We start from the raw sequence: 27,058 nt of genomic DNA, 5'->3' as shown, positions 1-27,058 counted from the left end.
CAGCTCCAGCACGGCCACCCTGAGCAAAGGATGCTGCTGAGGCTCCCCCTTCCACAGCCGGGCTTGCAGGCCTGTTGAGCTTTGCCCAGTCCCTGGTCCCTTCCCCACCCATCAGGCACCCTCCTTTCTCCTGCTCGGGGGCTGGGCCCAAGTATGGGCCCAGAGGCCCTGACCTGCCCTCCCTACCTGGCGGCTACGGTCCTAGCCCCTCACCCCAGCCCCAGCCCTGCATCCTCCTTAACTGAGTTAACCCTGCCTGGTCCCGGAGCTCTCCCGTGCAAACAGCCAGCCGCCCCTGCAGTCAGCCTTACACACACAAACACACACTCATACTCACACGGGGCAACAGAGGCCACCAGCGGGCCATCTCCCCAGCAGCACCCAGACAAGGACGTGAGGACCAGAGCACAGGTATTCTTTATTACTTTCCACGCTCAATTGTCCCGAAGAGTGATTCGAAGCCCTTCCCACACAAAGTACAGGGTTATGGGGCGCCAGGTCCTCCACAGTCACCCAGCCACACAGCCTTCCCGAGATGTCCCTGGGAACCCCGAGGAGAACACAACTTGTGCTACAATGAGGCCCGGTCATTCTGGCCCCCAGCCCACTCCTCCCCCTGACTCCCGACCTCAGGGAGAGGAGCAGACACTGCCAAGAGCCTGGCCCACCTGAGAAAGGAAATGGGGGCCCCATGGTGGTAACTCAGCCGCCAGGAGGCCAGGTCCACTCAGATGAAGAAAACAAGGCACGGTTGTGAAAAGGAAGCACAGCCAAAAAACCGAGCTGAAGATGGGTGTCCTCCGACGCTGGCCACCGCCCCTTGCCTTTCCTTTCTCCCAGACTTAACCCCCAGGCAGTCTGGTCTGGGGCGGGCAGAGTGAGGGCAACAGGTGAGTCCACAGCAGAGGGCAGGCACGCCCTCCGCCTGTCCACCCCCCCCCCCCCGCCCCAGCATCCCTGATGGGAGCCAGGGCTAAGGCCTCATGGCTCCCGCCCCTTCCCCTCGGTCCTCAGGTCAGCCTGGCACCTGAGTGGGGCTCAGCTCCGGTAGCTCTTGAGCAGGTGCCCAGCGATCACCAGCCTCTGGATCTCGCTGGTGCCTTCATAAATCTCAGTGATGCGCGCGTCGCGGTAGTGCCGTTCGGCCGGCATCTCTGTCACGTAGCCCATGCCACCCAGGATCTGGATGGCCTGCAGGGGAAAGCAGGGGATTGGGAGGGAAAAGGCCGTGTCAGGGGCGGGATCGGCCACAGTAAGGGACCAGCGAGGAAGGGGTAACCGGCCCACTTTCAGCTACTCAGTCCTGGGGACCTCACACCCAGGCACCTCTTCATGCACCCAGGACACTCACCTGGTGGCTGATGGCAGTTGCAGCCTCCGACGCAGCCAGCTTGGCCATTGCTGCTTCCTAAGCACAGGGGACGGTGGGGTCAGAAACTACTTTGGGGAGGAGCCCCCAGCTCATGGCTCTTCAGCAAGGCCGGGCCTGGGGAGCCTCCCCTCGAAGCAGTAAGCCTACGAGGCCCAAGGAAGCGGGACCCCACCCAGACTTCTCCCTCGGCACACCAAAGCTGTGGGCCATGCCCAGGGACCCCTTGCCACAGGCACCTTGGTAAAAGGCTTCTTGTTATCCTTCAACATGGCAGCACGCCAGGTCAGCAGCCGGGCACTCTCCAGGGCCAGGGCCATGTCCGCCAGCTTGAACTGCAAGAACCCAGCCCCGCCTCAGTCAGTGGCCGCCCCACCCCCCACCCCTCCCTCCCAGGACAGGAGGGAGGAGGAGGGAGAGCCTGCAAGCAGGTAAAAGCTCACCTCGGAGCCGGAGAGGAAAGGCCGGGCTGCCCTCCCTCCGGCATCCAGGCTAGGCTCCACTCGTTACCTGGATGCTCTGGAGCTTGGTGAGGGGGGCCCCGAAGGCCTTGCGATTCTCGGCATAGTTCACAGCACAATCGAGGGCGGCCTGGGCGATGCCCAGGGCCTGGGCAGCAATGCCAATGCGCCCCATGTCCAGGGTTTGCTGTGGGGAAGGCCCCGGTCAGTGGCTGGCCAGCGGGGCCCCAGAGCCCCTGCCCCCACTGCCGGGCTCACCATGGCTATCTTGAAGCCCATCCCCAGCTCCCCCAGCAGGTTGTCCTTGGGGATGTGGCAGTCCTCAAAGATGAGGTTGGCCGTGGATGAGGCCCGGATGCCCAGCTTGTCTTCCTTCTTCCCCAGCGTGAGCCCAGGCGTCGGCATGGGAACCAAGAAGGCACTGATGCCCTGCGAGGCATACCCAGCGAGGTTCTCAGGGGCTGGCCCAGGCCACACCCCTTGATCCCCCAGGAGACACTGAGCAGCCCCTTCCCTCCCTCAGACCTCAGGCCGGGAGGCCCTCTGCTGGCCTCCCTGGGGACGGTGCAGACTCCAGCCTCAGGCCAACAACCGGCCAGAGAGGGGAAGGGGCAGCCCCAAGGTGGCCAAGAGCAGAACAGCTCCACGGAGCCGAGGGGATTCGGGTGAAGAAACTGCGAAAGGTCTGCATCCCGGAGGTCTCATCGACCCTCCCCCTGGGGTCCCCACCTTGTTGTGCAAGGATCTGTCTGTGCTGGCAAAGACCACGGTGGCGGAGGCCTCCCACGCGTTGGTGATCCAGGCCTTGGTGCCGTTCAGGACCCACGAGTCGCCCTCCGCTCGGGCGGTGGTGGAGGCGGCTCCTGCGTCGCTGCCATTCCCTGCCCCACGCACAGACTCAGAATCCACCGCCTCCACCCTGCAAAGGGCGCTGCCACCAGCAAGCAGGGGACCCGGGCTCCACCCACCCCCCACTTGTGAGCACGAGGCCCCTGCCACCTGGCCTCCAAAGAATCAGGGTTCTGGCTCCTAACAGAAAGCTCCCAGGTCGCACCAGCTCCCAGAGTCCTCGGAGACTAGTCCAGGAGGGGAGGAGGGGTGGCACAGCAGGGCATCTTCACCCCAAAGGGACCCCAGAGCCAGGCATCCTTCACTGGCTCAGCTGAGGTGACTGCATGCTCCTTGGTCGCTCCCAGGCGGCCTGCACGGAAGACCTGTGCCCTCACCTCTCGCGGGCGCCCCTCCTGCCTCTGCCCTGGGGGACAACCCAGCTCCAACCCAAGTCCGTCACTCTGACCCTGAGGTGAGGGGATGGGGGCCGACCGCTGTCCCACCGTGGTACCTGGTTCACTGAGTGCAAAGCAGCCAATTTTGTCACCACCGGTAAAAGGGGTAATCCACAGCTGCTTCTGCTCCTTGGAGCCGAACTTCAGGAGAGGCCCCAAGTAGAGGGACTGGAGGGGATGGGCACGGGGAGGCGGTCAGAGGCCACCTGCCTGCCTGTGGACCCCACCCCAAGACCTGTTCTCTCCAGGGCCCTACCTAAAAGGACCAAGCCCAGAGGAGGTTGGGGGCTGGGCACCAAGGCCTGGCTGTGCCCAGGGTGCCTGGACACATAGCCAGGGTGCCCACCTGCCCACGGGAGCCTCCCCTCCACCTGTGTGTCCCAGGGACTCAGGAGAGGGAACTCACGTTGTTGACACTCATGATGACTCCTGTAGAGGCACAGCCCCGACTGATCTCCTCCATGGCAATGGCATAGGCCAGGTAATCAAGGCCGGCACCATTTAGCTCCTCGGGCACATCCATGGCCAGAAGCCCGAGCTTGCCCATCTTCTTCACCTGGCCCCAAGGAAAGATGTCATGGCAAGGGCCGTCAGGCGAGCACCCCTTAGCTCCTGAGCCGGTGTCTGCACAAACAGGCCATGTGGTCCCATCCACCCACCCCATGATGCCCGAATCCAGACACTGAAGACACAGCCTCAGCTGAGGTCTGCATGACAGCACCGTGGACTGAAGCTGTTGTGCCCCCACACTCCACACTGGCTCACCTCTGTGTCTGCAGCCACAGCCAGCGAGCAGGCAGAAGGTACAGGAAAACTTCAGGGGCCTCCAAGGTAAGGAGCAGGGCAGCATAGTGTCATACTGACCTTCTCAGCCCCACGCACATACTCTGCCGCCCCACCACAGGGTCTTTGCACATGCTGTTTCCGATCATTTGCAAATGAGTTGTTGCGGCCTCCTTCCTTTCAGACCTCAGCTCGAGCCTCGCTTCTTCCAGCTGCCGTCTCTGTCCTCTAACTGCGTGCCCTCCCAGAATCTCCGCCTTTCCAATGCGGTGCTTAGGCGGGTGCAGGTTCACACCTATTACCCTGCTGGTTTCGGTTACGATCCTTCTCCCTGCCCATGACGGCAGAGACTGCTGTCTGCCCACTGTGCTATTCCCAGTGCCCGTGAAAGAGCGAATAAGTGGTAAGAGTTTGGAATTTCTGACGCAGGACAACAATACTAGTAACGGTCAACCATCAAGTGACTACTACGTGCCCAGCTCTGCATCTGAGTCTTTCCAGAGCTCAGACACATGAAGCAACCTGCTCGGGGCCAGAGCCCGGAGGCAGTGCAGCTGGACTGCACCCCGGGCCGTGACCCCAGGGCCATAACCAGCTCAGCACACCACCCAGCTCCGCCCCTCTGACCTGGGACGAACTGCCTACCCTCCTTCAGCCTGCTTTCCTTCTGCCAACGGGGACCACACAAAACCTACCGAGCTTCAAAAAGAAGCAAATAAAACCAAGTGACTGTGGGGAGCAGCAGGGGCGGGGGAAGGAGAAGGGCACCGTTGCTTTCCACGAGCCCCTCTATGTCACTAGATTCTTGCAACCGTGTTCTTACGTTATTTTAACTTAAAAGAAGCAAACATAAGAATGTTCACAATATCTTCTCACTTTTCTATAATATTATTTCCATGATTATAAAATTGTTACACTTCCTCTGCAAATAGGATCTTCGTCACAGAACTGTTTGAGGACTGAGATAATATATATAAAATGCTGAGCCCAGTGCCGGGCACAAGCTGATCAGTGAATGGCACTTACTATCATTAAGTAGCTGACAAGTTGGCAAGAATGGATGGGAGGAGGGGCACTTCCATAACGATCTGTGCACCCCTCTATGAATCTCTCACCAGATTCTGCCTTGAACCGCTCCCGGGGAGACTCTCCTGTAAGACTCCACACCTGGGGTGACCTTACTCCCCTCCGCCACTCCGGAAAGACCACAAGTGTCTGCCGAAAGGCAGTGAGCTGCAGAGCCGCAACTGCAATGAAGCTCTGCAGCCACGGGGGGGCGACATGGGGGGGGAGGCTCTGCAGGTGAGATTAAGGCTGGTGAGATGGGGGTTACCCTGGATTACCCAGGGGGACCCAATGTCATCTCCAGGGTCCTTACAAGGGAAAGAGGGAGACAGGAGGGTCGGAGAACAGAGATGGCCCCTTCTCTGGAGCCTCCAGAAGGAAGCGGCCGGGCCAGCATGCGGCTCTCAGCCCAGCGGGTCCCACATCAGATTTTTGATCTCCAGGAGCTGTCAGATAATAACGTGGTGTCATTTCAAGCCGCTAGTCTGTGGACACCAGCAAGAGGAAACTAACAGACGGTGATAAAGTACCCAGAGGCGCCAGGGATGTGTCATTTCGAGAACCGCTGAAAAGACAAATGTTCTGTGCTGACCGCACACCTGCCGTCAGAGGGGGGCGGCGGCCTGCTCGGAGATGCTGTATCGCTTCAGCAGGTGGGAAGCACCCAGCGGGGGCGGGGGGCGGGGGTTCAAGGCAGAGTGACCTATGCGGCACTGTATCTGAACCCATGGGGAGCCTCACAGGACGCTGTGCCAGCACGAGCGTGGCCTCCAAACAGAAACCATCGGACCCACACTTGAAGGTAGCCAACTCACCCATGCCAGGGGGAGAAACGGCATTTTGTTAAAGGCATGTGGTGCCGGGTTAGGAGTCCAGGCCACACTCCACTAGGTGCCGGAAACACGCAGGCCTCCAGGATGCATGTGTGCGCCTCGAAGGGCACCCCGCTGGAAGGCTCTCTCTGGCAAAACTGCCCCACGCTACCTACCAGTGCCACCCAACCTCCTCCTCATGCCACAGCCCTTCCGGGTTCGGCCCAGAAGAAAGGTCAGATTAGTCCAACGTCCCACAACTCCACCTCATCCCCGGAAACAAAAAGGAAACCCAAATCCCAGGTGGGGTTCCAGGACACAAGGAATCAAGCCAAGTCTACGCTACAAGGAAGCCAGAGTTCCGGGCACTCTCCCCTCCGCAGCGCCTCCCACTGGCTATCCAGGCAGCTGTCACTGTAGGAGATCACTGCACCCCCGACCGGTCATTCCTCTTGAGAGTCTCACCCATGTCCCCTCCTCCCCACCTCCTGCCATCAGTGTCTGCTTGAAAAACCTCCAGCCCCAACATGCTTGAGGGCAGGCACTCACCCACGCCAGGCCCAGAGCCTGCACACAACCGGGTTCCCCCAGTTTCATCAGGGATGCCTGGGGCCTGGGGCTGCCCTTTCCAACCTTTCTATTCTGAAGCAGATCATGAGAACTGTGGCAAAAGGCTATAGCCAGAGGCAGGAATGTTCTAGGAACAACACGGAGGCAGAAGCAGTAATGGCCGCCAGGTGCGCTCACCCAAGTGTGTCCTGGAAAAGAGACCGGCATCGAGGGAAAGAACCAGCAGGGCCGTGGAAAGAACACGCAGTATCATCAAAAAGAGAAAGAAAGCAGGGCCAAGATGGAAAGCAGCAGAAACATAAAGAACACGTGTCCAGTGGTAGAAATCGTTTCCGATCTAAGTGCGCAGATGGCCACCGGCTACCAGCAGAGGGGCCTGGGCTTCAGAGTCGTCCCAAGAGGAACCTCCCGGAGCTACTCATATGGCCACTCTCGGTCTCTTGTGTCTGTGAGCCAGACCTGCAACCCAAAGAGAGGCACCAGCCCCGACAAGGCCAGGCCTACTGGTCTCCAAACTCCTAAGACACGAGAAAGAGTAACACCCCTTTCCTGGTTGCGACGGAACGAGCCTTTGGCACCGCCTGCCTTGGGTTTGGGAGACGCTGAGCAGGTACTTCATATAAAGTCAAATGCCTCAAGTCGCCTCTAGAGCTCACATTTTTACAAATCAAATGGATCCTAAGTATGTGTGTGCTCACTAGAGCCCAAACTAACCCCCTTAGAAGAATCAAATCTCCCAGCCTGTTAGAGATTGGCTGCGTATTCGAGGGAAAGAGGCCCCGTTGGCCGCCGCCTCTAGTGTCTGCTGTCGGCTCGTGGGTGCTCCGAGCTGATGCAGCAAGGACATTGGGGGCTACCTGACAGCTGGGCGACCATCTGCTGAAGGTCGAGCACTCATTGAGAGCAAGGTGTTGTGTGCACAGGGACGTGCAAACACAAATAGGAGCTCACTGCCTGCAACATCCGTGCTGGAAGACATACGCCCGGCGATGTGCTGAGCACAGCCAGGATCATGGGTTATGAACGGGATGCTCCCGGAACACAGACCGATGAAGTTTGCTTGAGACACATGGGAGGCGGCAATCAGGACACATTTCCAGGGTGGAATTAACAAGAGTCGGTGGCTATGAGGAAGAAGAAAATGGGGTAGGGCCCTAGAGGTTTCTATGTGGCTAACCAGGTCAGCGTAGCACCATCACCTGCCAGGGCATAAAAAAGACGAGGTGTTGCACCTGGTCTACTAAAGTTATTCAATAAACAGTCACTGAGTAAAGAAGAAATGGGGCTCAGTTTTGTTTTGTTTTGTATGCTCCGCACCCAACAGGGGGCTTGAACTCATGACCCTGAGATCAAGAGTCGCACGCTCTCCTGACTGAGCCAGCCAGGCGCCCGGGCTCAGTTTTCTACACATAAAGTTTGGTGAGTCCAAAATCAGTTGAAACACCATTTTATTTCTTGCTTCCCTTTATGACAAAATAACATTGTAAGTTTATATTTACACCTTTTTTTCTTCTTTTTTCTTTTTTTTTGGTTTGGACCCAGGAAGAATGAAGTTGAACTTAGGTTTCCAAACCAGCCAAGTAACCAGAAATTGGCACCAGCCTTCCACCTAATAGTTGGTCTGCCTCCCCCAATTCTTCTCCCCTTGACCCTCCCCCCATAAACCCACATTTCTGGGCGGTGGTGAAAAAATATTAGAAATCATTAACTAAGCATCTACTATAGGCTCCTACTGACTCTATATGTGTGACTGGGAAGCAAGAAGCTTAACCCGTGGCTTCCGTTTTCATCTAAAAAACGAAGATAATTTAAGTAACTACCCCCAGAGTGTTGTGCTGAAGATGTAAGGCATAAGCACCTAGAATACGGTAACCCCTAAATGATAGTTATTCCTGTTCCTATGTCTATTTTATCTGGAAACACTAGTGGGATTATTATCTTGAATTCCGCAACCTGCCATATCCTCTGTGTGGCTAGAGCTCTGTTCCCTCTGCCCGCTTAAGCCCTGGCCTTCCTGCTGCAACTGGGAGATGAGCACCACCCCCCCACTCCCCGAAACACAGAGAGGGAGGAAGCAAAACCCCGGCAGGCCTCCTCAATCTGTGGCCAAGGGAGGCCAGTACTGATTAACCTCCATAATCCCATCAGCCACCAAAACAAGCAGGGTGGTGGCAAAATCCGAAGATTTAGCACAACTCCTTCCTAGCCCTACAACCCCAGGCAATTCAAACAACGGCTCCTTTGTCATCTATGAAAAGGGGATAATAACAGCAGGACTCGGGACAATTTGATGACATCACAGACATGAAAACACCCTGACCAACACAGACCCAAATACAGATGCCATCGCGACTCTGAGCCATGGCCGTGCATTCAGCAGATCCTGATGAGCTGCCCCCACCTGCCAGAGGGAAGGAGGCTGCCTGCCGCCCATGGTCTCCTCCCTCCATACCTGTGTCTGCCCCTATTCCGGAGGGTTAGCTTGAAAAATACCCAGCACCAGGAAGCAGGGAGGAGATTATAAAGCCAGAGGATTAGTTCAGAGGAGCTTGTCAAAAAGTCTGTTTCTATTGCCAGCTTTCTTGCCCAGAGCAAATCTGTCTGTAATATTAGTAAGAATTTGAGGGAATGTAGGAATAGGATAGGAAAAGTAAATCAAGACGACTGTCTTTTGGTAGGAAAAGCCCCAGCACACAGCCACGCTCACATAACCGCTCTGGGGAGAGCGCCTCTGAGCTCCTCCTGCTTGTCAATGGTCATCCGCTCACTCCCATCCTCTGTCTGCAGAGAGATGGCGTTTGTTCACATCTCCATTAATGGCACTGAAAGATGAAGGGAAACTGCCAGATAAGGTTACTGAGAACAGGGCATGTGGGTACAGAGGGCAGAAAGGCAGCTTAGACCTTTGACGGGAATATTCCCAACTAGAAGGGGGCTTCCCTGCCTGCCAGCGGGGCTTCTGGAACAACCACGTGGATAGTGTGGATGGAGAAGGGTTTTGGAGCCAGCCAGACTTGGGATATGAAGTCTAGCACCACAGATCAGTAACCCTGGAAAATCACTTTACCTCTGCCTCAAATTTCTCAACGTAATGGTATTAATAATAGCTACCATTTCCCAAGGGCCAGGAGGCACCAGAATTTGGCAGGCATTACCCCACTTAATCCTTGTAAGCATTCTAGAAGCAAAATGGAGATTAGACTTGCAGGTGAGGACGTCCTCAGGACTAGACTAAGAAGGTGCACATGAAGTACTCAACAACTCAGAAGTTATCCCCCTGATGCCAGTGCCCAGAATGCCAGGTTCTACTATACCTGGAGCTCCCCAGGGACTGCCATGGTTCTAAGCACAGTGCCCAATATGCTGTGATCAGCACAGTATTTTCTAAGCTGGAAAAGTGGCCCCAGAGCCCAGAAGACATGGATGGCAACTCTTGAACTCCTTAAGAGTGAAAAAAACAGGCCAAGAGGAGAGGCCAGAAAGGTTTCCTCTTTTACAAGTTATTTACTGAACAAATAGCTATTGGATATTTATACCATGTGCCACGTGGCTTGCCAGGCCCGGGAATACAGCAGGAACAGCTTTTTTTTTTAAAGTTTATTTACTGGAGGTGGGGGGGGGGGGGGCAGAGAGAGGGAGACAGAGAATCCCAAGCAGGGCCCTTGCTGTCAGCGCAGAGCCCGACGTGGGGCTTGATCTCACAAACCGTGAGATCACGACCTGAGCTGAAATCAAGAGTTGGACGCTTAACCTCCTGAGTCACCCAGGCACCCCTACGGCAGGAACATCTTATTTTTTTTTTTTTTCAACGTTTATTTATTTTTGGGACAGAGAGAGAGACAGAGCATGAACGGGGGAGGGGCAGAGAGAGAGGGAGACACAGAACCGGAAACAGGCTCCAGGCTCTGAGCCATCAGCCCAGAGCCTGACGCGGGGCTCGAACTCACGGACCGCCAGATCGTGACCTGGCTGAAGTCGGACGCTTAACCGACTGCGCCACCCAGGCGCCCCGGCAGGAACATCTTAAACGTGAAATTACAGATGCGCCGACGTCAAGGGAAAGAGCACTCTCACTGAGAGCTCCGGGTCTGGCGAAGAGCTGGGTCCCAGGCCTAGTTGTGCAACTCCCGAGCTCCGTGACCTGGGGCCCATTATTGAACCCTTGAGTCCCTCTGGGTTCACCAACCGCACAACCAGATGTATGATACCAGTACCCTCACCTCACAGGGCTACGGTGAGACGCAGATGGGCTGGCACACCTCAGAACCGTGCCGAGCACCCTGCAAGCGTTAACTCTTACTATAGGCACAAGGCCTGGCACACAGTGAGCATGCCGACCACGCACCATTATTATTCCAGAAGTTAAATCCAGGCCTCGTGCTGAACGAAGGAAACCTCCAGAGCATTTTCTGGGTCCCAGGGTTCCTGGCTTGGGAGTCTCGGTGCCTCTGGCTGTCACTGTCCCCACACATCCAGGAGCAGCTGGCAGACCACCATCAGGGGCTGCTGAGGTTGGAACTCTCACCTGGGCTGTCGGGAAGCGATGCTCCTTGTCCACCTGGGCGGCAATGGGAACCAGCTCCTTCTCGGCAAATTCCCGGCACGTCTGACGCAGCATCTGGTGCGTCTCGGGAAGTTCCACAGACTGGTAGATAGTATGCAACTGACGCCAGTCCCAAGGACGCAGAGCTGCCGGCAAGAACAGGTGGTGGAAAGGGATTGCATCATCATCACCATCATAAACCAATGACTTGGCGGGCCTCCACCAGGAATATCCCAAAGGACATCCAGCAACGTCTGGAAACAATTCTGGTTGTTACACCTGAAGAGCGAAATGCTACCGCTGTGAACTGGGTAGGGGCCAGGGGTACTAACACCCTACCTGCAATGTACAGGACAGATCCCACAACAAAGGATTATCTGCCCAGGGATGTCTGGGTGGCTCAGTCGGTTGAGCATCTGACTCTTGATTTTGGCTCAGGTCATGATCTTAGGGTTGTGGGATCGAGTTCTGTGGCCAGCTCCACGCTGAGTGTAGAGCCTGCTTAAGATTGTTTCTCAAAAAAAAAAAAAAAAAAAAAAGATTCTGTTTCTCAGGGCACCTGAGTGGCTCAGTCAGTTAAGCATTAGACTCTTGATTTCAGCTCAGGTCATGATCTCACAGTTCCTGAGATAGAGCCCCACATCGGGCTCTGTGTCTGCCCCTCCCTCACTCTCTCAAAATAAACATTAAAAAAAATTTTTTTAATAGGAAAATAAAAAGTTCGTCTCTCCCTCCGCCCCCCTCCTCAGCTCACATTCACTCCCTATCTCCAAATTTTTTTTTAAAAAGTACAAAATAAAAGAATCATCGGCCCAACATGTCAATAGTGCTGTTCAGAAATGCACACCAACGGAATGCTTTCTCCACTTACTAAACACTTTGCACACAACTATCCCATTAGGACACTAATGGTAATAATAAGACAGCTTTGTGTCCTTAGGCAAGGATCTTAACTTCACTGGGTCTCAGTTCCCAGAAAATGTGGAGGCCAACAGTACTTAGCTCCTGGGGGTGGAAGGGGTAAAGAGATCCTGACTGCAGCACTCAGCACAGGGCCTGACAGAGACAGACCTCAATGGGGGGCGGGGGGTCCCCTTATTGCAGTCCTGCAGGGTGAGCTGGGTCTCTGGCCAGGCAAAGGAAGCCCTGGCCACGTGTGTCACCGCGGCTAGAGGGAGAGAAAGAAGCTGGGAAAGGTGCAATGTGAAGCGCAGTGTGAAGACCTAACATTCACTGGACACCATATGCCAGGCGCTGAACTGAGTGTGTTACACAGGCTGTGTCTGATTCGACCCTTGTAACAACTCCCTGAGAACAGTAACACATTGGCGGGACCATTTTACCCACGCGCCCGCCATATGAGGAGGACGGGCCGAGCGTCTCGTCCAAGGTCAAAGTTCCAGGGTCAGGGTTCAATCCCAGGCCTGGCTCGGGAGGAGGGACGCGCCCCGGACCTGACGGGGTGGGGAAATGACGCTCGGGGCGCTGATACGACTGCGAGAGCCGGGAACAGGAGCCGGGGCCGCGCAGGCGCCAGCAGCGGCCCAACTAGGGCAAAGGCCGCGCGCGCTCCCGGAGGGGGCGCCGCCCGCCCTCCCGCCGCTGCCGGGGAGAGCCCGGCCGGCCCGGGCCGCTGCCCCGCTGAGCGGAGCGGGAGCGCACTCACCTCGGAGGCTGGGGCCGCAGGCCCGGGCGAGCAGCGCAGCTGCCATGGATGCGAACACCGCCAAACTGCGACCGCAGGCGCGCGGTCTCCGGGCTGCGCGGGCGGGGCCGGAGGCGGGACGTCACGGGCCCCAGCCCCGGGGGCGGGGTCCGCCGCGGCTCTTCCCGGCCCCGCCTCCCTCCAGCTAGCGCAAACCGCACTCTCCTGGGGTCCCGCGGTCTCCGCTGTCCACGGACGTCCGTTCTCAAAACCCTTGGACGGTGGCCCGCCTCTCCTAAAATCCAAGCCCGCAGCCTAAAATGCCCCATATGGCCACCCCCCGCCCACTTCTCCCGCCCCAAGCCCACCATGCCCACCGGGCCCTCGCTGTCTTTGCTCTGGCCGCACAAGGCAGCTTTTCTGCAGCAGCTTTTCTGCAACAGCAGGGCTTGTTCCTGCCTCCGGGACTTTGCAAGCCCTGTTCCTCTGCCTGGAATACTCCGTCCCTCCATCCAGGCCTGACTCACTGAGGCCTGCCCTGACCACACATTCTCCATCCCAGCGTTTGTTTTCCTTATTCATGGCACCCACCATCTGACATCTTCTCCAGTCCTCACACTGGTCTGTGAACTCCAAGAAGCACAAGGGTCTCGTCTTGCTCTGGTGCTCAATATTCAGGCCCGGGGAATCAGGTTGCCTGGGAGGGAGTTCTCCTTCCCCCAGCAGCTGTGGGGGGCGGGGGGCGGGGGATGATACCCCCTTGTTCGTCTGTAGTTCCCATCTCACTCGCAGGTGTGGGGCACTGCTCCCGATGCCATGCATTTGGTCCTTAGCATCCGCCCCAGGACGCCTTCACCCTCCCCAGGAAACTGGCAATTCCAGTTGCTGACAAGGGTCTTCCCTTAGCACAAGTGTGTCAGACCTCCACACCCTCCGAAGCACCTACACATCCCTCCATCCCTGTCTTTCTCCCGCTGTAACTCAGCCAGGCACCTGTCCGCAGCACTGACCCGCAGGTCAAAATGTGCCTTCCACCAAGGCCTTGCCCTGCATCCCCGGAGATCAATGAAAAGATGTGGCAAAGTCCTTAATATGTTACCTTTCATTTAAAAGAAAGCCTCTAAATCCACAATACTTTAAAGCCAGATGAATGACTGTGGTTGGCAAATGCTCTGAGGCCTTCCTCACCTTTCTATTGGCCCACCTGAGCGCCAGCCCTGGGTGAAAGAAGACAGGAAAAAGCAGGAGAGGGGGAAATGAGTGAGTGAACAGAGGCCGATAATTGCTTTGGGTGCCACAGACCATCTAAACCAGACATACTTTACAATTGTATTGTCACCTCAGGGTTCCTGGGTGGCTCAGCTGGTTGAGCATCTGACTTCAGCTCAGGTCATGATCTCACAGCTCCTGAGTTCGATCCCCATGTCAGGCTCTGTGCTGGCAGCTCAGAGTCTGGAGCCTGCTTCAGATTGTGTCTCCCTCTCTCTGCCCCTCCCCTGTTTGTGCTCTAAGAATAAGCAAACATTGAAAAAATTTTTTAATTTAAAAAAATAAATAAAATTGTATTTTCACCTTAAACAAGAATGTTGTTTTATATTAAAAGTAGGCAAATTTCCCAGTAGAGACAGAAACCAGACAATGGTTCCAGGAGGTTTGGGTGAAGGGAGGGAACTGCCCTTTGCCAACACCAGGAACCTGAGGGAACTTTCTGGGGTGACGCAAAATCCCTATATCAGATTGTGATGGGGTAATAAGATTGTGTACTCATCCAACTGTACTCTTAAACCAGGTCAATTTTACTGCAGTTAAAGTACACCTTAATAAGCCTAACTTTAAAATACACAAATGTTTAATTCCCTAAGTCCCCCAGTGAAACAAAGCAAAAATATAAAATCTAAAGCCAAACACTTTTCCCTGTTCACCCTAGAAGCCACCTCTACTCATTATTTACAGAAAGGTCACATAAAGAAACTCAAAGCCCATTCCCACCCCACACCTGCTCCCCCCAGCAATGCAAAGGGCCCACTCAGGACACAAGAGAGGATGCGTGTACTGTGAAAATCTTTTATTACTGTCTCTTGTGACAAAATAACATTTTATACAAATAAGTCACCTAGTTTACTTTGGACACAAAGACAATACAAACTGGAATGAGGATCTTGGGTGAAGGGGAAAGAGGAGGAAGGACAGATCAGGTCATTGATGTTTCTTATATTCTGTGAAAAATAGATTTACAGGGGAAAAAAAATAGACTTTCACAACTTCAATGACTTTACATGATCCTTTGTAAAACAAGGGTAAATCCGCCTCCACCAGACCCCTCTTGTGGCGAAGATGTTCTGTAACATGGAATGTAAGTGATGATTTGACGACCAGGCTCTCACACTGGGGACGGCAGCACCTCTGCACAGGAACCCCTTGCCCCATGCCCTGGCAAGGAAATCTATGCTGGGATTCTGGGGGCAGGCTGTCTCCAGTCCCCAAACCTCACTGACATCGTGGTGACAATAGCCACCAAAAGAAAGTGACTTGACAGAGAAAAAAGAGTGCCCTGGGAGTCTACAGGGGTGGCAGGACACTAAGGCAAGACTCACCTAATTCATCCAGTCCACATAGCCTATGAAATCCATTCCAGAAATGAATGCCCCTTGAAGGCACTCCCCTTGAAGATTCCCCGTCACTGCCATTTCAAGAATCGCTGGTCTACAGTTAGCCCCAGCTTCCCTGAATCACTGGCCCTCTCTGAGAATCAGATGGCCCAAAGGCCGTAGGTGTCTTCAGGGAGTCTGCATGCCCCTGAAAACTGCTTTCTCTGCAAGAGATCTCCGAGCCAACATACCAGGATGGGGAAGCCTACGTTAGGCCACGGCTACTTTAAGTTGTTATTTCTTCCGCGTACTCTTTAGGACAGAATGAAATCAACAGGGATCTTCTTTGGAGAAGCAAGAAGGGCACCTTAGCCCAAAGGCTCCACAGGAAAAGAGAGATACTCTTCCTGGAGATTCCAAGGCAGCGGAACAGGAGCAAGACAGGAGAGGAAGAGGTGCAGGCGTCAGGCCCCGTGGCAACAGATGGGCCCGGCGGTCTGCTGGAATGTATTCCTCCGGGAGCTGCCGCTCAGATACCAGCTCTGAACAGAAGGCAGGGTCTCCCCGTGCAGGTCGTTCTCCCCCTCCAATGGTATGATTACCCCAAGACAAGTGCTATCAACAGTCCAGATAACTTAATAACATGGCCTCCTGATTCAACTCCTGATTGCTTCAGCTACTTTCAGAGAAAACATGACTTCCAATTCTCTCCCCAGTTCAGGACAAAAACCTGAATTTGAAACTCACCCTGGTTAACACCCCAGGGTGGTTAACTCTGATTTCCTGAGTAAAGAGACATACGAATCCAGACTCCCAGGTACAGAATACCAGACAGACCTTCTGGAGCAGAAGATGGCATATCCCTGTCCTGGTGGGCACAGACTGAGCACATGGCCTCAAAACCGTCCCCAGTGAGACTAAGGCAAGCCAGTGGGGAGGAGAATACAGCACTATTCAGGCCAGAATGCCTGCCTCCTCTGCCCTCCAGGCAAAGGCTAACACTGCATATAAGAGACAGCCCACGAGTCCACAAGACATGATCTATCCTGGGACACGTTTCCAAGACATACTCAACTGAGCAGAGCTCTGGAAGCTCCAAAAACCACATCCTAGATACTAAGTGAATATCAAATAGTAGAAAATCTCCTGATTAGGCCACTGTCACATAGAGAAGGGGCGATTCTCAAGCTCAATATGCACACACAAATATGCTAGAGGAGAAACCGAAGGTAAGGAAGCAGTGCTGATGTCTGTCCACAGAGGAGGAGGGAAGGAGGCCAATGCAGCTTTCCCCAGCAGCATGTGGGACAGAGCCACACATAAGGCACCTAGATTTGTAGTGGACTCCGGTTCTAAGATTCACCCGGCCTGGCGATGAGTAAGCCATCTGCAGGGTGCCTGGTCTCTTCCCTCCTCAGCGGTTGGACCCAGTGCCAACACACACACGTAAGGGTTTTCTCAGTGAGAAAGCTGCCAGCACCTGGCACAGCCCAGATTCTGGCCTGGCACAGAGCACTACTAGGCCAAGGTTCAAGGCCACTCACGCTCTAGAATCCAAACAGGGAGAGACACTGGTTAGTGAATGCACAGGGGCTTTCTGTGGCAAAGCGCTGGCCCTTCCATCCTGGGCCCCGCATGGCTTTTGTCCCAAGCATCTTGGGAGACTGCTCTCCGTCAGTTACTATGATGCTTCACAATGACTATCACCACATACTTGGGCCCTTCCTACTGCTACCTTTCTATCGATGCAAAATCCTGGCCACAGCAACCATCTTATCAGAGGGTCAGCTAAAGCCACCCACAGTCAGACAACCATACGGAGCTGAGGTGGCAAGAGTCTATCCAGTAAGGGCCTGAGGACAAACATAACCCACAAGGATGTGCAAGGAAGGTTTTTTGAGAGCACCCTTTGAGAGCCACCTCAGGCTAGTTCATCCTTTCCAAACAACCAAAAGAACTCCAACTAGCAGTATGAAGGATCAGAATATGCATTAGAGGTCTGACCTGCCAGGATGGTTCCAGAAACTACTTCAGTAGAAAGGCAGACAGGAAAATCCTCCTAAATAAGAAATCTACAGAGTTTCAGACGCAAATCCCCATCAAAGCCAATCCTGCAGGCTCTCCTGTGTTGAAAAATCAAATCCTTCCTTTAAGTAGCTGTTGGTCCGTAACTATATCCAGTCCCAACACGAGCCAGATTAGCCCCAGGAACCTGATTAATACTATCAGAAGTCTAACCACACATCACATATGCTGGGAACACCACTGACATCTTATAAAACCTCTCCAAAAGAAGCCTAGAAATAAAAAAATGAAACAAAAAACACAAAATACGAGGCCTGATGTGGCCTCAAGAGATCCTACTGCTCCGAGAGCAAACACTGCCACATTCTATTTCAGGAGATACTCAAAAGTCAGGAGGCAGGACACGCAGAGCAAGCTCGTCTTTCCTCCAAAGCGGGAACAGAAGGCACTGCCAGGCTGAAACCTTGTCGTATCCCCGGGAGGGCTGGCGGAGGATCCTGGAAGTCAGACAGAGAAGCAGGCCTCTCCACAACATGGACTTTTCAGTTTGGCAGCCCTGCCGGCCGCTGGTGCCTCCACTCTGGCACCCACACACACCCCCTTTTTTTCCAGTTGCTTTCGAACTACCCTCAAACTGAGGTCAGACCGTGCCACCGGCAATACTGCAAGTGAGAGGGCGAGCTGCCTGGAAGAGACCCACCGTTCAGCTTCTCACAGCACCCAGGAACCTATGGAAAAGCCGCTGACTGGCAAGCCGGCTGGCCAGAGCCTCCTTACCCTGACACAGCTGTGCCCGTAGCGGCCCGGGCTCATCAGCACAACCAGCAGGCAGCTATGACTACGTGAAAATAAATTTTCTTTTTTCTCTGGATTCCAGTAGCCTTACCCTAATCCTTCACATTACTATAATACGTCTGCAACCTAAGGGGTAGGGGAAAAGTGAAGAAAAAGTACTGGGGAAGAAAACACAGCACTGCTTGGCACCTCTCTTGGAGCACAGGAAACCACCACCCCAGCCTTGGCTTCCTGGGACCAGGTTCCAGGTGTGTGTTGACGAACAGCAGGTTCAACCACCTCCATGTGCCAGGACCTCGGGCCACAGCAAAGCACCTCCCCGTCCACTCCCACAGCGGTCACTGGCCTCCATTATAGGCATAATCGGCCTTGTTGTGCATTATCAGCTTGTTGTCAACAAAGTAGAAGCTGTCAGAACGGGTCTCATAGGGATTTTCAATCATCAGACGAACTGCAGGTCAGAGAAAGGGAAAAAGCAAAGACTTATGTGTGAGTCTGCCCCACAGAATTGGTGGGGGAAAACTTAGTATCCCCTCTAAGGGCACCTGGGTGGCTCAGCTGATAAGCATCAGACTTCAGCTCAGGTCATGATCTCACAGTTTGTGAGTTCAAGCCCTGTTCAAGCCCTGTATCAGGTTCTCTGACGTCAGCACAAAGCCCATTTTGAATCCTCTGTTCCCCCCATCTTTGCCCCTTCCCCACTCTCTCCCCCTTCCCCACTCTCTCTCTAAAAAAAAAAAAAAAAAAAATTAAAAAAAAAAACCTCTTTAAAAATTAAAATTAGTGCCCCCTCTAAAATTCATAGACCAGCCCTCCAGAACATGTGCGTATACTGTTAGAATAATGAGGTCAGAACAGAGGGGGCCAGGCTTAGAGAGCTGGAGAGAACCAAAGAGGCCCCCAACTTAAACATGATACCCACTTCAATACAAGGATGCAATCCTCTCTCTGACATGGCACTCCTTGAGCATCTCGAGCCTGGACTCGTACTTGGAACCCCAGGAAAACAGGATTACCCTTTGCCGAACATGGACTACTGCACATTGTTTATTCAGTACTTCTGGTCTGTTCCCCACCTCTAGACATTCTGGTCCAAATTCCAAAAGCTGTGCCTCACTGTGCCCACTTCCCATGGGCACTCCTGACAACCAAAGGAATCCTAGGTATACATGAGTGAGGGGTGACAAAGGGCAAGGAGCCTTTTCCGGGGATGGCTCAGGGTATTAACTCGCAAAAGATTCAGCAAAAGGTCTGCTTGTCTTGGAATCCAGATTTAAATCTCATTTGTCCAGGCAGCTGCCCAGGCCTCTTTAACCATTCTGGAAAGTCAAGATAATTAACAGTCACTACCTCTGATCAGTTCTGAGTTAACGATCACAAGCTATTTTGGTTCCTCTGGAGGAAACGCTCGTTTACCACAGGTCTCAAAAGATGAAACTGACTGTTGAAAGTCCTTTGGACCCACCTAGGCCAAAGTTACTTGGTTTATATCCAGAATATTGACCTCCACACTCTTTTAGCTTATGTGTTCTCAAGAAGAAAAGTTCTACCACCTTGGGTAAAAACTTGTACTACTATACATAATCTTTCCTTGCAAGTATCTACATATCCTGGCACAGCTTGGGGAGCGGGTTTAAAACCAGGACCAGATGCTGTCATAAACAGCTCACCCCAGGCAGCAATCCTCATTTTACCTAAAAGCAGCACTGCCATGTGAGTGAAGAACATTCTGGCTTTCAGAATACAACAATTTTAAGGACATGGGATTCTGAGAAAACCAGTCAGTATATGCAGATCCTTCCCTACAACTCAGCCAAACCCCCACACTATTCACAGGCTCCCGCTCATATTCTCAATGTTCTGGAGCCATTTTCCCTGGTTACTAACAGATAATGCCAGCCTGAGAGAGCTCCACCAGAGTCATGGGAACTGATAAAGCCTGCTCTTCCCCTGTCCACCTCTTCCCCTGCCTCGGCTCCTCCCTCTGGTGCCTCCCCAGCTTTTCTTCCACAGGACCACAGGATTACTCTTCCTAACACGTGACTTCCATCCGGCCATTCCTTCTGTTCCAAACCCTATAAGAGCTCCCTATTTCGTGTGGCTCTATTCTGACAGTTTATCTACGCAACCTCTACTTGCAGGGAATGGGAAAGACGAGTCCCCCAGACCTCTGATTCTATTGAGTCCCCAGCTTAGCTTCTCCCTCTAAGGAGAAAGGGGAGGGCAAAGAAGGAGCGCCGAGCAGAAGCCAATGACTAGCACACAGTGGAAAAGCAAGCCTAACGGAGGCTCGGAGAGGCGCTCCGGCTAACCCTAGTCCCAGAAATCATCATGGCCCTCTCTTCCTCTTCCTCAGTCACCCCCTTTCCCTGCAGCAGACACCCAAAGCAGATGACCTGCATTATTAAAACCTCTGATGCTCCCATACAGGCAGAATTTGAAACCCTAGACAGGAGCACTAGGAAATGAGAAGCCTGAGGTCAAATGCCCGGAGAGGCATCATGTCACTACCTCCCTCCTCTGCCAGATGAGGGTGTTGGACCAGATAGACTCCAAAGTTTGTTCCTTCTAGTCCTAAGAATTTAGGATGGGTAAGAAGTCAGGGGATACATACTGACATCCTCAGAAAGCTGGGGAAACTCATAGATATGTTCACAAGTGTTTCTACTGCTGGGGATGCAGAAGCCGAAATCAAAGTCAAAGTTTTTCAGCAAGCGTTCCCGGAAATAGTGCCGCTCGATCATCCGGAAGTTTGACACAGGTTTGTCTCCCACTGTGAACTCCACTCTGCAAAATAAATCTCTGTGAGCCCTACTTTGCCTCCTCCCTTCTTTAAAGCCAACCCAGAACCCAACCGAGAACATTCTTTGTGGACAAACGAGTGTTCTCCCTCCAGAAATACTGGTACTCACGTAGCCCCGACTGTGCGGAGGCGGAGAAATGCCGGTGTGAACTGATAGCGGACAAAACGTCCCGCGCTGATATCCACATCTCCACCTTCCTCCTCCTCCTCCTCCTCTTGGTCTGAAAGAGCACAAGGAATCCTGAGCATACTGTCTCAGCGCCACCAAACAACACAATCAATTAACAGCACTAACACCAACGGCAGGATGGCTGATATTTACTGGGCACTTGCTACATAGCAGGCCCTGCGCTGATCATTTCACAGAATCCTCCCAACCCTGTGGAGAGTCATCATTATCTCCATCTTATAGATAAGGATGGAGAAGCCCAGAGTGGTTAAGCAGCAAGTTCAAATTTCCCCAAACAGCACACGGAGGGAACAGGGATTTGAACCCAGGTCCATCTGACTTGAAGCTTGTTCTTATAAACATTAAGCTATTTACCTTTTATGTAGTTGAGTAGCTTGGGCCGTATCCTAAGAGTGAAGCTTGAAACACAGGCTGGGTACTAGGTCCCTGGCATGGTCTATATTATACATAGTTATCAGATCGCAGTGCTAGCTGCTAACCAAAAGAACGTGCCTACGAAGGTTGAAAATAGGCAAAAGGCGAGTTCAGAGAACACAAAACCTTCTGACAGGCAGCAAAGACAAGCTCCAAGACATAATCTTGTCATTTAAAGGAAGACACGGGCCTACAGCCTTGGGGTACTGTAACGCCTATCCTAGGCCATGCCAAATCAGACACTGACAACCTGGGAAACAGTGAGGTAGGTAAGCAATGAGCCAACATGCTGGACCTGACTGAGGGTGAGTCTAGTCCATTCCTGAGCCCAGGAAATGGAAGTTTTGTAAAATGAATCACAGAACCATTTTAATGTGAACAAGGAGATAGTTCCCACTAGTAGCCATCCAGTATCCCACAAAAAAATTTTCTCCAGGTATTGGCTGAATGTGGGTGCAACTTCTGTCTTTTTTAACCCCAAACATCCCTCTGCCTATCACAAGCCCAAGAGCAAATGGGGAACCAGACGGAGCAGGCGTTCAGAGCCAGAGACTCTAGAGCCCTCGCTCCAACAATGTGATTCAGAGAGAATCAGACCAAATCTCAGGGATTCAAACTCATCAGAACAAGTGTAGTAGGAGGGTACTGATTCAGTGTGAGCATATTCTAAGTGAATCAAGATCCTTACAGGTAAAGACTGGAGAAGTTGAAAATCAAGGTGTCTTTTTTTTTATATAAATTTTTTTTTTCTTAACATTTATTTATTTTTGAGACAGAGAGAGACAGAGCATGAACAGGGGAGGATCAGAGAGAGAGAGAGGGAGACACAGAATGTGAAACAGGCTCCAGGCTTTGAGCTGTCAGCACAGAGCCCGACGCGGGGCTCGAACTCACGGACCGTGAGATCATGACCTGAGCCGAAGTTGGACGCTCAACCGACTGAGCCACCCAGGCGCCCCAAAAATCAAGGTGTCTTTACAAGTTCTGTAGCCTCCCTGTTTGAGACAGTTCAGTTTTGTACTGAAATGACTACTCTGGGCCCAGCCTAGTCCAAGTCCACACATCTGAAATGGCCATGGGGTCCTTGAAACATCCAAAGTACTGGGACATTTCGCGTAGGGACGTGAATACCACAGACCCAGGAGGCTGCCTGGCCCTGATCCTCCCAATACCAGCTAAGTATCCACAAGCTGGAGCCTTCAGGTGCCTTGGTCAGCACTAGATTATGAGAGCATGAAGGATGCCAGGTGGGGTGAGAAGACCAGGGCTCTAGCCTTGCCTGTGCAATGAACCTGAGCCGAGACCTTCTCAGGAAAGCCCTTCGACCTGTCTGGGCTACTAACACCTGCCTTACCAAATTTACAGGCTCTTTCTGAGTAGCAAATCATATGAGAAGAGTTTTGCAAAAAGAATTCTTGATTCAGAGGATACTGCAGTCATCTGTGCTGGTGTTCCAGTAACTAACTCCAGGGGGTGCTCCGTCTCCAGTGATGAGCTCCAAAGACTTTGATGTGGTCTGGCTAGCCAGAGAGGAACCACCCTGCAGCTGCGTGCACTACAACACAGGAAGCATCTATTCAAGGCTAATTTAAGGAATCCCAAGTAGATGAGTTCATAGGTCTGGGCTTTCTGTTCCTCCAGAAAATGGTGGAGATTAACATCCAAACTAGGACTTACAAGAAAATAGAAGGCACTGTTGAAAGGAAAGCGAGCGAGAAGACAGGTGAGCCTGGAATGGGACCCCCAGCATGACCCTTCCAGTGTCCCCAGGACACACGGCTCAGGTGAGCTTTCTTCATTGTACTTTTAATTCCAAGGCTTCCTTTCCTAAACAGAGGCAACATGGTAAGAGGAATGAGCACAGGACCGTGGGAAAGTCACTTGGAAATTCTGAGACTCAGTTTCCTTATCTGGAAAATGGGAGTAATAGCTCCTCACAGAGACGTAAGGATCACATGACCTGATGTAAACAGAAACATGTGGGACACAGCGCCCAGCAAAGAGCAGATGCTCGGCAAACATCAGCCTCTTAGCGCAGCTGCAAACCAGAGCACCTGGCAGCCCAAGCTTCAGGAGGAGGCAAGGAAGTGGACACGCTGGAGTCCATGCCACAGGATGCAATGGTACACACACATTCGAGCCTCAAGGACCTTTTGAAGTGACTGCTACAGTACTGAGGCCTACCTGAAACACAAGGTTTGGCAATCTCAAAAAGCACCGTCCCTGTCTCCAAATCTCGAATTTTGAAGCGGGTGAAATCAATACTGTAGATGTTATCTTCAGGTTTACATAAATAATCTGAAATGAGAGACAGAGAGAGAGACACCAATGCTGTTAAATAATCATCCAAAACTACCATTCATTGCTTCCTCAAGTTTTGAAGCAAACTCAGGTTTTTTTCTTACACAACTCACTTAAAATACACTCAAAAATTTCCCCTTACGGTTAAAAGCAAATGTTGCAGGAAGAGAATAAGGGGATCAAAGAAAGAAAAAAAGAGCATGGATTTGGTTTGCATGAAAGATTATCGTAACACTTTAAGAAACAGGGATAGTATAAGGGGATTCCTTTGGAAACCCCTTGAATATCACAACAGGACAGAATTTTTTTTTTTTTTTTTTTTTTTTTTTTTTAGAAATCCATTTAAAAACATTCATGCTAATCTAATGCCTAATATAGTACTTGTTTGCCAGCCATTAGTATCACAAAGCAGAGAGCAGCAAACTTTTTCTGCAAAGGGCCAGATCATAAATAATTTAGACTCTGGGGCCACACTGTCTCTATCACAACCACTCAACTCTTGTCACTGTAGCGCTAAAGCAGCCACAGACAACACACAAATGAATGAGCATAGCTGTAGTCCAATAAAAGTATTTACAGATACTGAAATACGAATTGCAGGGAACCATGCGGGGCAAGATTTCTCCCCCTCCCCCGCCGAACTATTTAAAACTGTAAAAACCATTCTCAGCTTGTGGGCTGTACCAAATCAGGCAGTGGGCCACATCTACACAGGTGACAGGACAGACTGGCTGGTGAGGGTACTGGGCCAAAGTAACGTGGAACCTCTGACAACCTGAGCAGCTGGTCAATACAGTACTGATCAGAGAAAACTTTGCTGATTTCTTTCTACGATGACTCCTGACCGCATGATGGCAAACTGAAGAGCTCCTGATTACTTCCTAAATCTGAAAAAGACTGAGGAAGGTTCTGCACCTTTAGAGGGTACTCCATACACAACTGAACGGAACAGGCTAACAAAATCCAGAGGTCACCAAGCTCTGACCTGTGGCTTTCTCCAGTAGGCTGCTGACATGAATTTGAGCCACAGCACCAATCCCAAGCTCCTACACAGGACCTCTGCCCACCAAGAACACTGCTTAGGGCCAGGCATTACAACGGCCTGATTCCCCCTTGGTATGAGGAGAAAGTAGGAGGTTAGAAGGCTCAGGTGATGAGCACTTCTATACATTCAGGGCCCCGAATGAAAACTAGGTCAGAACTGAAAAGCAAGACCTACTAAAGATATACTCAGGCATGCAACGGACAGGCCCGACCCAAACAGTGATGGCAAATGGGGACATGGAAATATCCAGAATCAGGTTAAACCTCTTAAGAGATGGGAATTCCTTTTCCTACTGGCTGGACCAAGGCCCACCGCCTGAACTCCCATCCCCACATCACTGGAGCTGCCACCAGCTCCCTGAGTACACCCGAGCGGCCCCAGGCTGACAGCTAAAGCCGTTCAGCAGAGGACACTGTGGCAGCCTTAGGTCCGTGGCGGGAGTGCGGGTGCTGCAGGGTTAGAAGTGTGGAGGGCAGCAGGGTCTAACAAGGTGACTGCAAACTCTGGGGAAGAAATAGCAAGACAAAGGGCATCAGGTCAGGGCTCCGCTTGGAAGAGAACAGAGAAAGGAAGGAGAACCAGGACAGGGGGGTGGGCAATATGTTTCTTCCCACCCGTACCTACATCCATGAAAAGGTGTAGTAGAATAGTTGCACGACACATTCTCAATTCACTAGAACACGTGTCAAGAGCAGGAATCACATTTTGGATCGTGTACATAAACTGAAACTTTATCAACATACTTTTTAATGTGGCTGTTTAAAATCTGCACGAAATGCCACTGTTTGAGGAAGGAAGAACGCCCCTGCACACAAAGGGACAAGGCTTGGGACCAAAAGAGGTAGGGCGGTCAAGCCAGGCTGGAGAGGGGGGCTGTCAGGGGCAGGGTACAGAAAGGCGAAGGAAGAAGGTAGGGGTCTGGGCAGGCAGACGCTGCAGAAGCTGGAAGTGGGCAGGCTGAGGGAGCCTGGCTCGGCAGGAACTTCACTGATACCTGTGGGTCTTCCACGATGAGGGGGCAGCAGTCCCACTTACCAGGGTCAAGAGGATCCAGTTAAGCTTAAGGGGGGGCTCCCTACCCACACAGATCCAGCTGAGGAGGAGAACGGCCGGCCTGGAGGCCCAGCTGCGGCCGGCCCAGGAGAAGCCTGGCGTGGCTGGACGCAGGGGAACGCAGTCAAGCTCAAAGAGAACCCCTTCCCAACCTAGGCTAGTTGAGGGTGGGAGGCGCAGAGCTCGCCCGGCGGAGTGGCCGGCGGCGCGGCCTGGCCGACCGAGGGGGCCACAGGGTGGACCCCCGGGCCGGTCAGGCGGCGAGCGGCCGGCTCCGCTGAAGGCGACAAGGGGCCCGGGGCCCAGCGCGAGGGCAGGGCGCGGCCGAGCGGGCACTCACTCTCGGTGACCCGGCTGAGGCGCAGGACGTGCTCGGGCCGGATGGTATCCAGAGCCAGCAGCTCCTGCTCCGTGACCGCCGCCCCGATGCCGTCCTCTGTCGCGTGGGGGGGCGCCTGCCGCCGCGCCTTGAGTCGGTTCAGGACACCGCCGCCTGCCTTCTTCTTCTCCTCTTTGCCGGCCACCAGCGCCCCCGGCCCAGCCGCTGACCCCGCGGCCGCAGCCTTCGGGTTCGACCCGCTCATCTCTCCGCCGCCAAGATGGCCGCCGCCTCCGCAGCGCCGTAACTATGGAGAGCGGGGGCGGGGCCCGGGGTGGCACCGGGGGAGGAGTGGGGCGGGGGCGGGGGCGGGGGCGGGGCCTGCGGGTCAGCGGCCGGCTGCCGTCTCGCCTGCTTGGGCCCAGCCAGGTGGTAAGCCACAAGGGTGGCTGGGGTGCCAACCCCCCAGACTCTCCATCAGGTCCCCAAAGTCACCTCACCTCAAGTGTCTTTAAAATATTTCATACGGTCAAATGACTTTCTGTCATATAAACTGTAGACAAGGCATCTTGAGAGTTTTTTAATCTGTAGCACAGAAGTTAAAAGTGCTTGCCTTGCAAAAGCACCTTTCCAGATTACAATTTCTAAATCCTACTGTGCCAGGCTTTGGGCTCGACCTTGTGCTAGACTACAGGGAATGTAAGAATGTGAATGAGGACTGGGATTGGGTCCACCTTATTCACTATTGTATTCTGGCAGTCCAGCTAATGCCTGACACAGTAGGTGCTCAATAATGAGTGAGTGAGTGAAGGAATGCTCCACTATGAAGGAGCTTCCCCTTTGCTGGGACAGACTGTGAAATACATAATTCATTATGTGGCCCTTCCTCTTGACCAACCCAGTAAGTATGAATGAACTCAAAGAGGAGCCAGATGGCCAACTGCTCTAAAAAGAGGTAGAGCAAAGATGCTACCAGAACACACAGGAGTGG

At 53.1% G+C, this 27,058-nt stretch overlaps 2 protein-coding genes across 2 annotated transcripts; both read right to left on the bottom strand.

Moving 5' to 3' along the window:
- Positions 1 to 398: 398 nt before the first annotated feature.
- Positions 399 to 12,685, bottom strand: ACADS (acyl-CoA dehydrogenase short chain). Its single transcript, XM_045458202.1, has 10 exons — positions 12,556 to 12,685; positions 10,872 to 11,035; positions 3,523 to 3,672; positions 3,173 to 3,284; positions 2,560 to 2,711; positions 2,089 to 2,259; positions 1,880 to 2,017; positions 1,609 to 1,704; positions 1,352 to 1,408; positions 399 to 1,191 (listed from the first exon to the last, which is right to left on the bottom strand). Exons 1-10 carry the CDS (start codon positions 12,599 to 12,601, stop codon positions 1,039 to 1,041), a joined length of 1,239 nt encoding a protein of 412 aa, XP_045314158.1. The 5' UTR covers positions 12,602 to 12,685; the 3' UTR covers positions 399 to 1,038.
- A 1,899-nt stretch (positions 12,686 to 14,584) lies between these two features.
- UNC119B (unc-119 lipid binding chaperone B) lies at positions 14,585 to 26,380 on the bottom strand. The gene is made up of 5 exons (XM_045458201.1): positions 26,089 to 26,380; positions 23,534 to 23,647; positions 20,855 to 20,966; positions 20,557 to 20,729; positions 14,585 to 18,393 (listed from the first exon to the last, which is right to left on the bottom strand). Exons 1-5 carry the CDS (start codon positions 26,330 to 26,332, stop codon positions 18,281 to 18,283), a joined length of 756 nt encoding a protein of 251 aa, XP_045314157.1. The 5' UTR covers positions 26,333 to 26,380; the 3' UTR covers positions 14,585 to 18,280.
- Between the last annotated feature and the right edge of the window lie 678 nt (positions 26,381 to 27,058).

Source organism: Leopardus geoffroyi, chromosome D3, assembly GCF_018350155.1.
Source record: "Leopardus geoffroyi isolate Oge1 chromosome D3, O.geoffroyi_Oge1_pat1.0, whole genome shotgun sequence".
Taxonomy (NCBI): Eukaryota; Metazoa; Chordata; class Mammalia; order Carnivora; family Felidae; genus Leopardus; species Leopardus geoffroyi.
The sequence above is the reverse complement of the archived record's forward strand: the minus strand, read 5'-3'. Positions and strand labels throughout refer to the sequence as shown.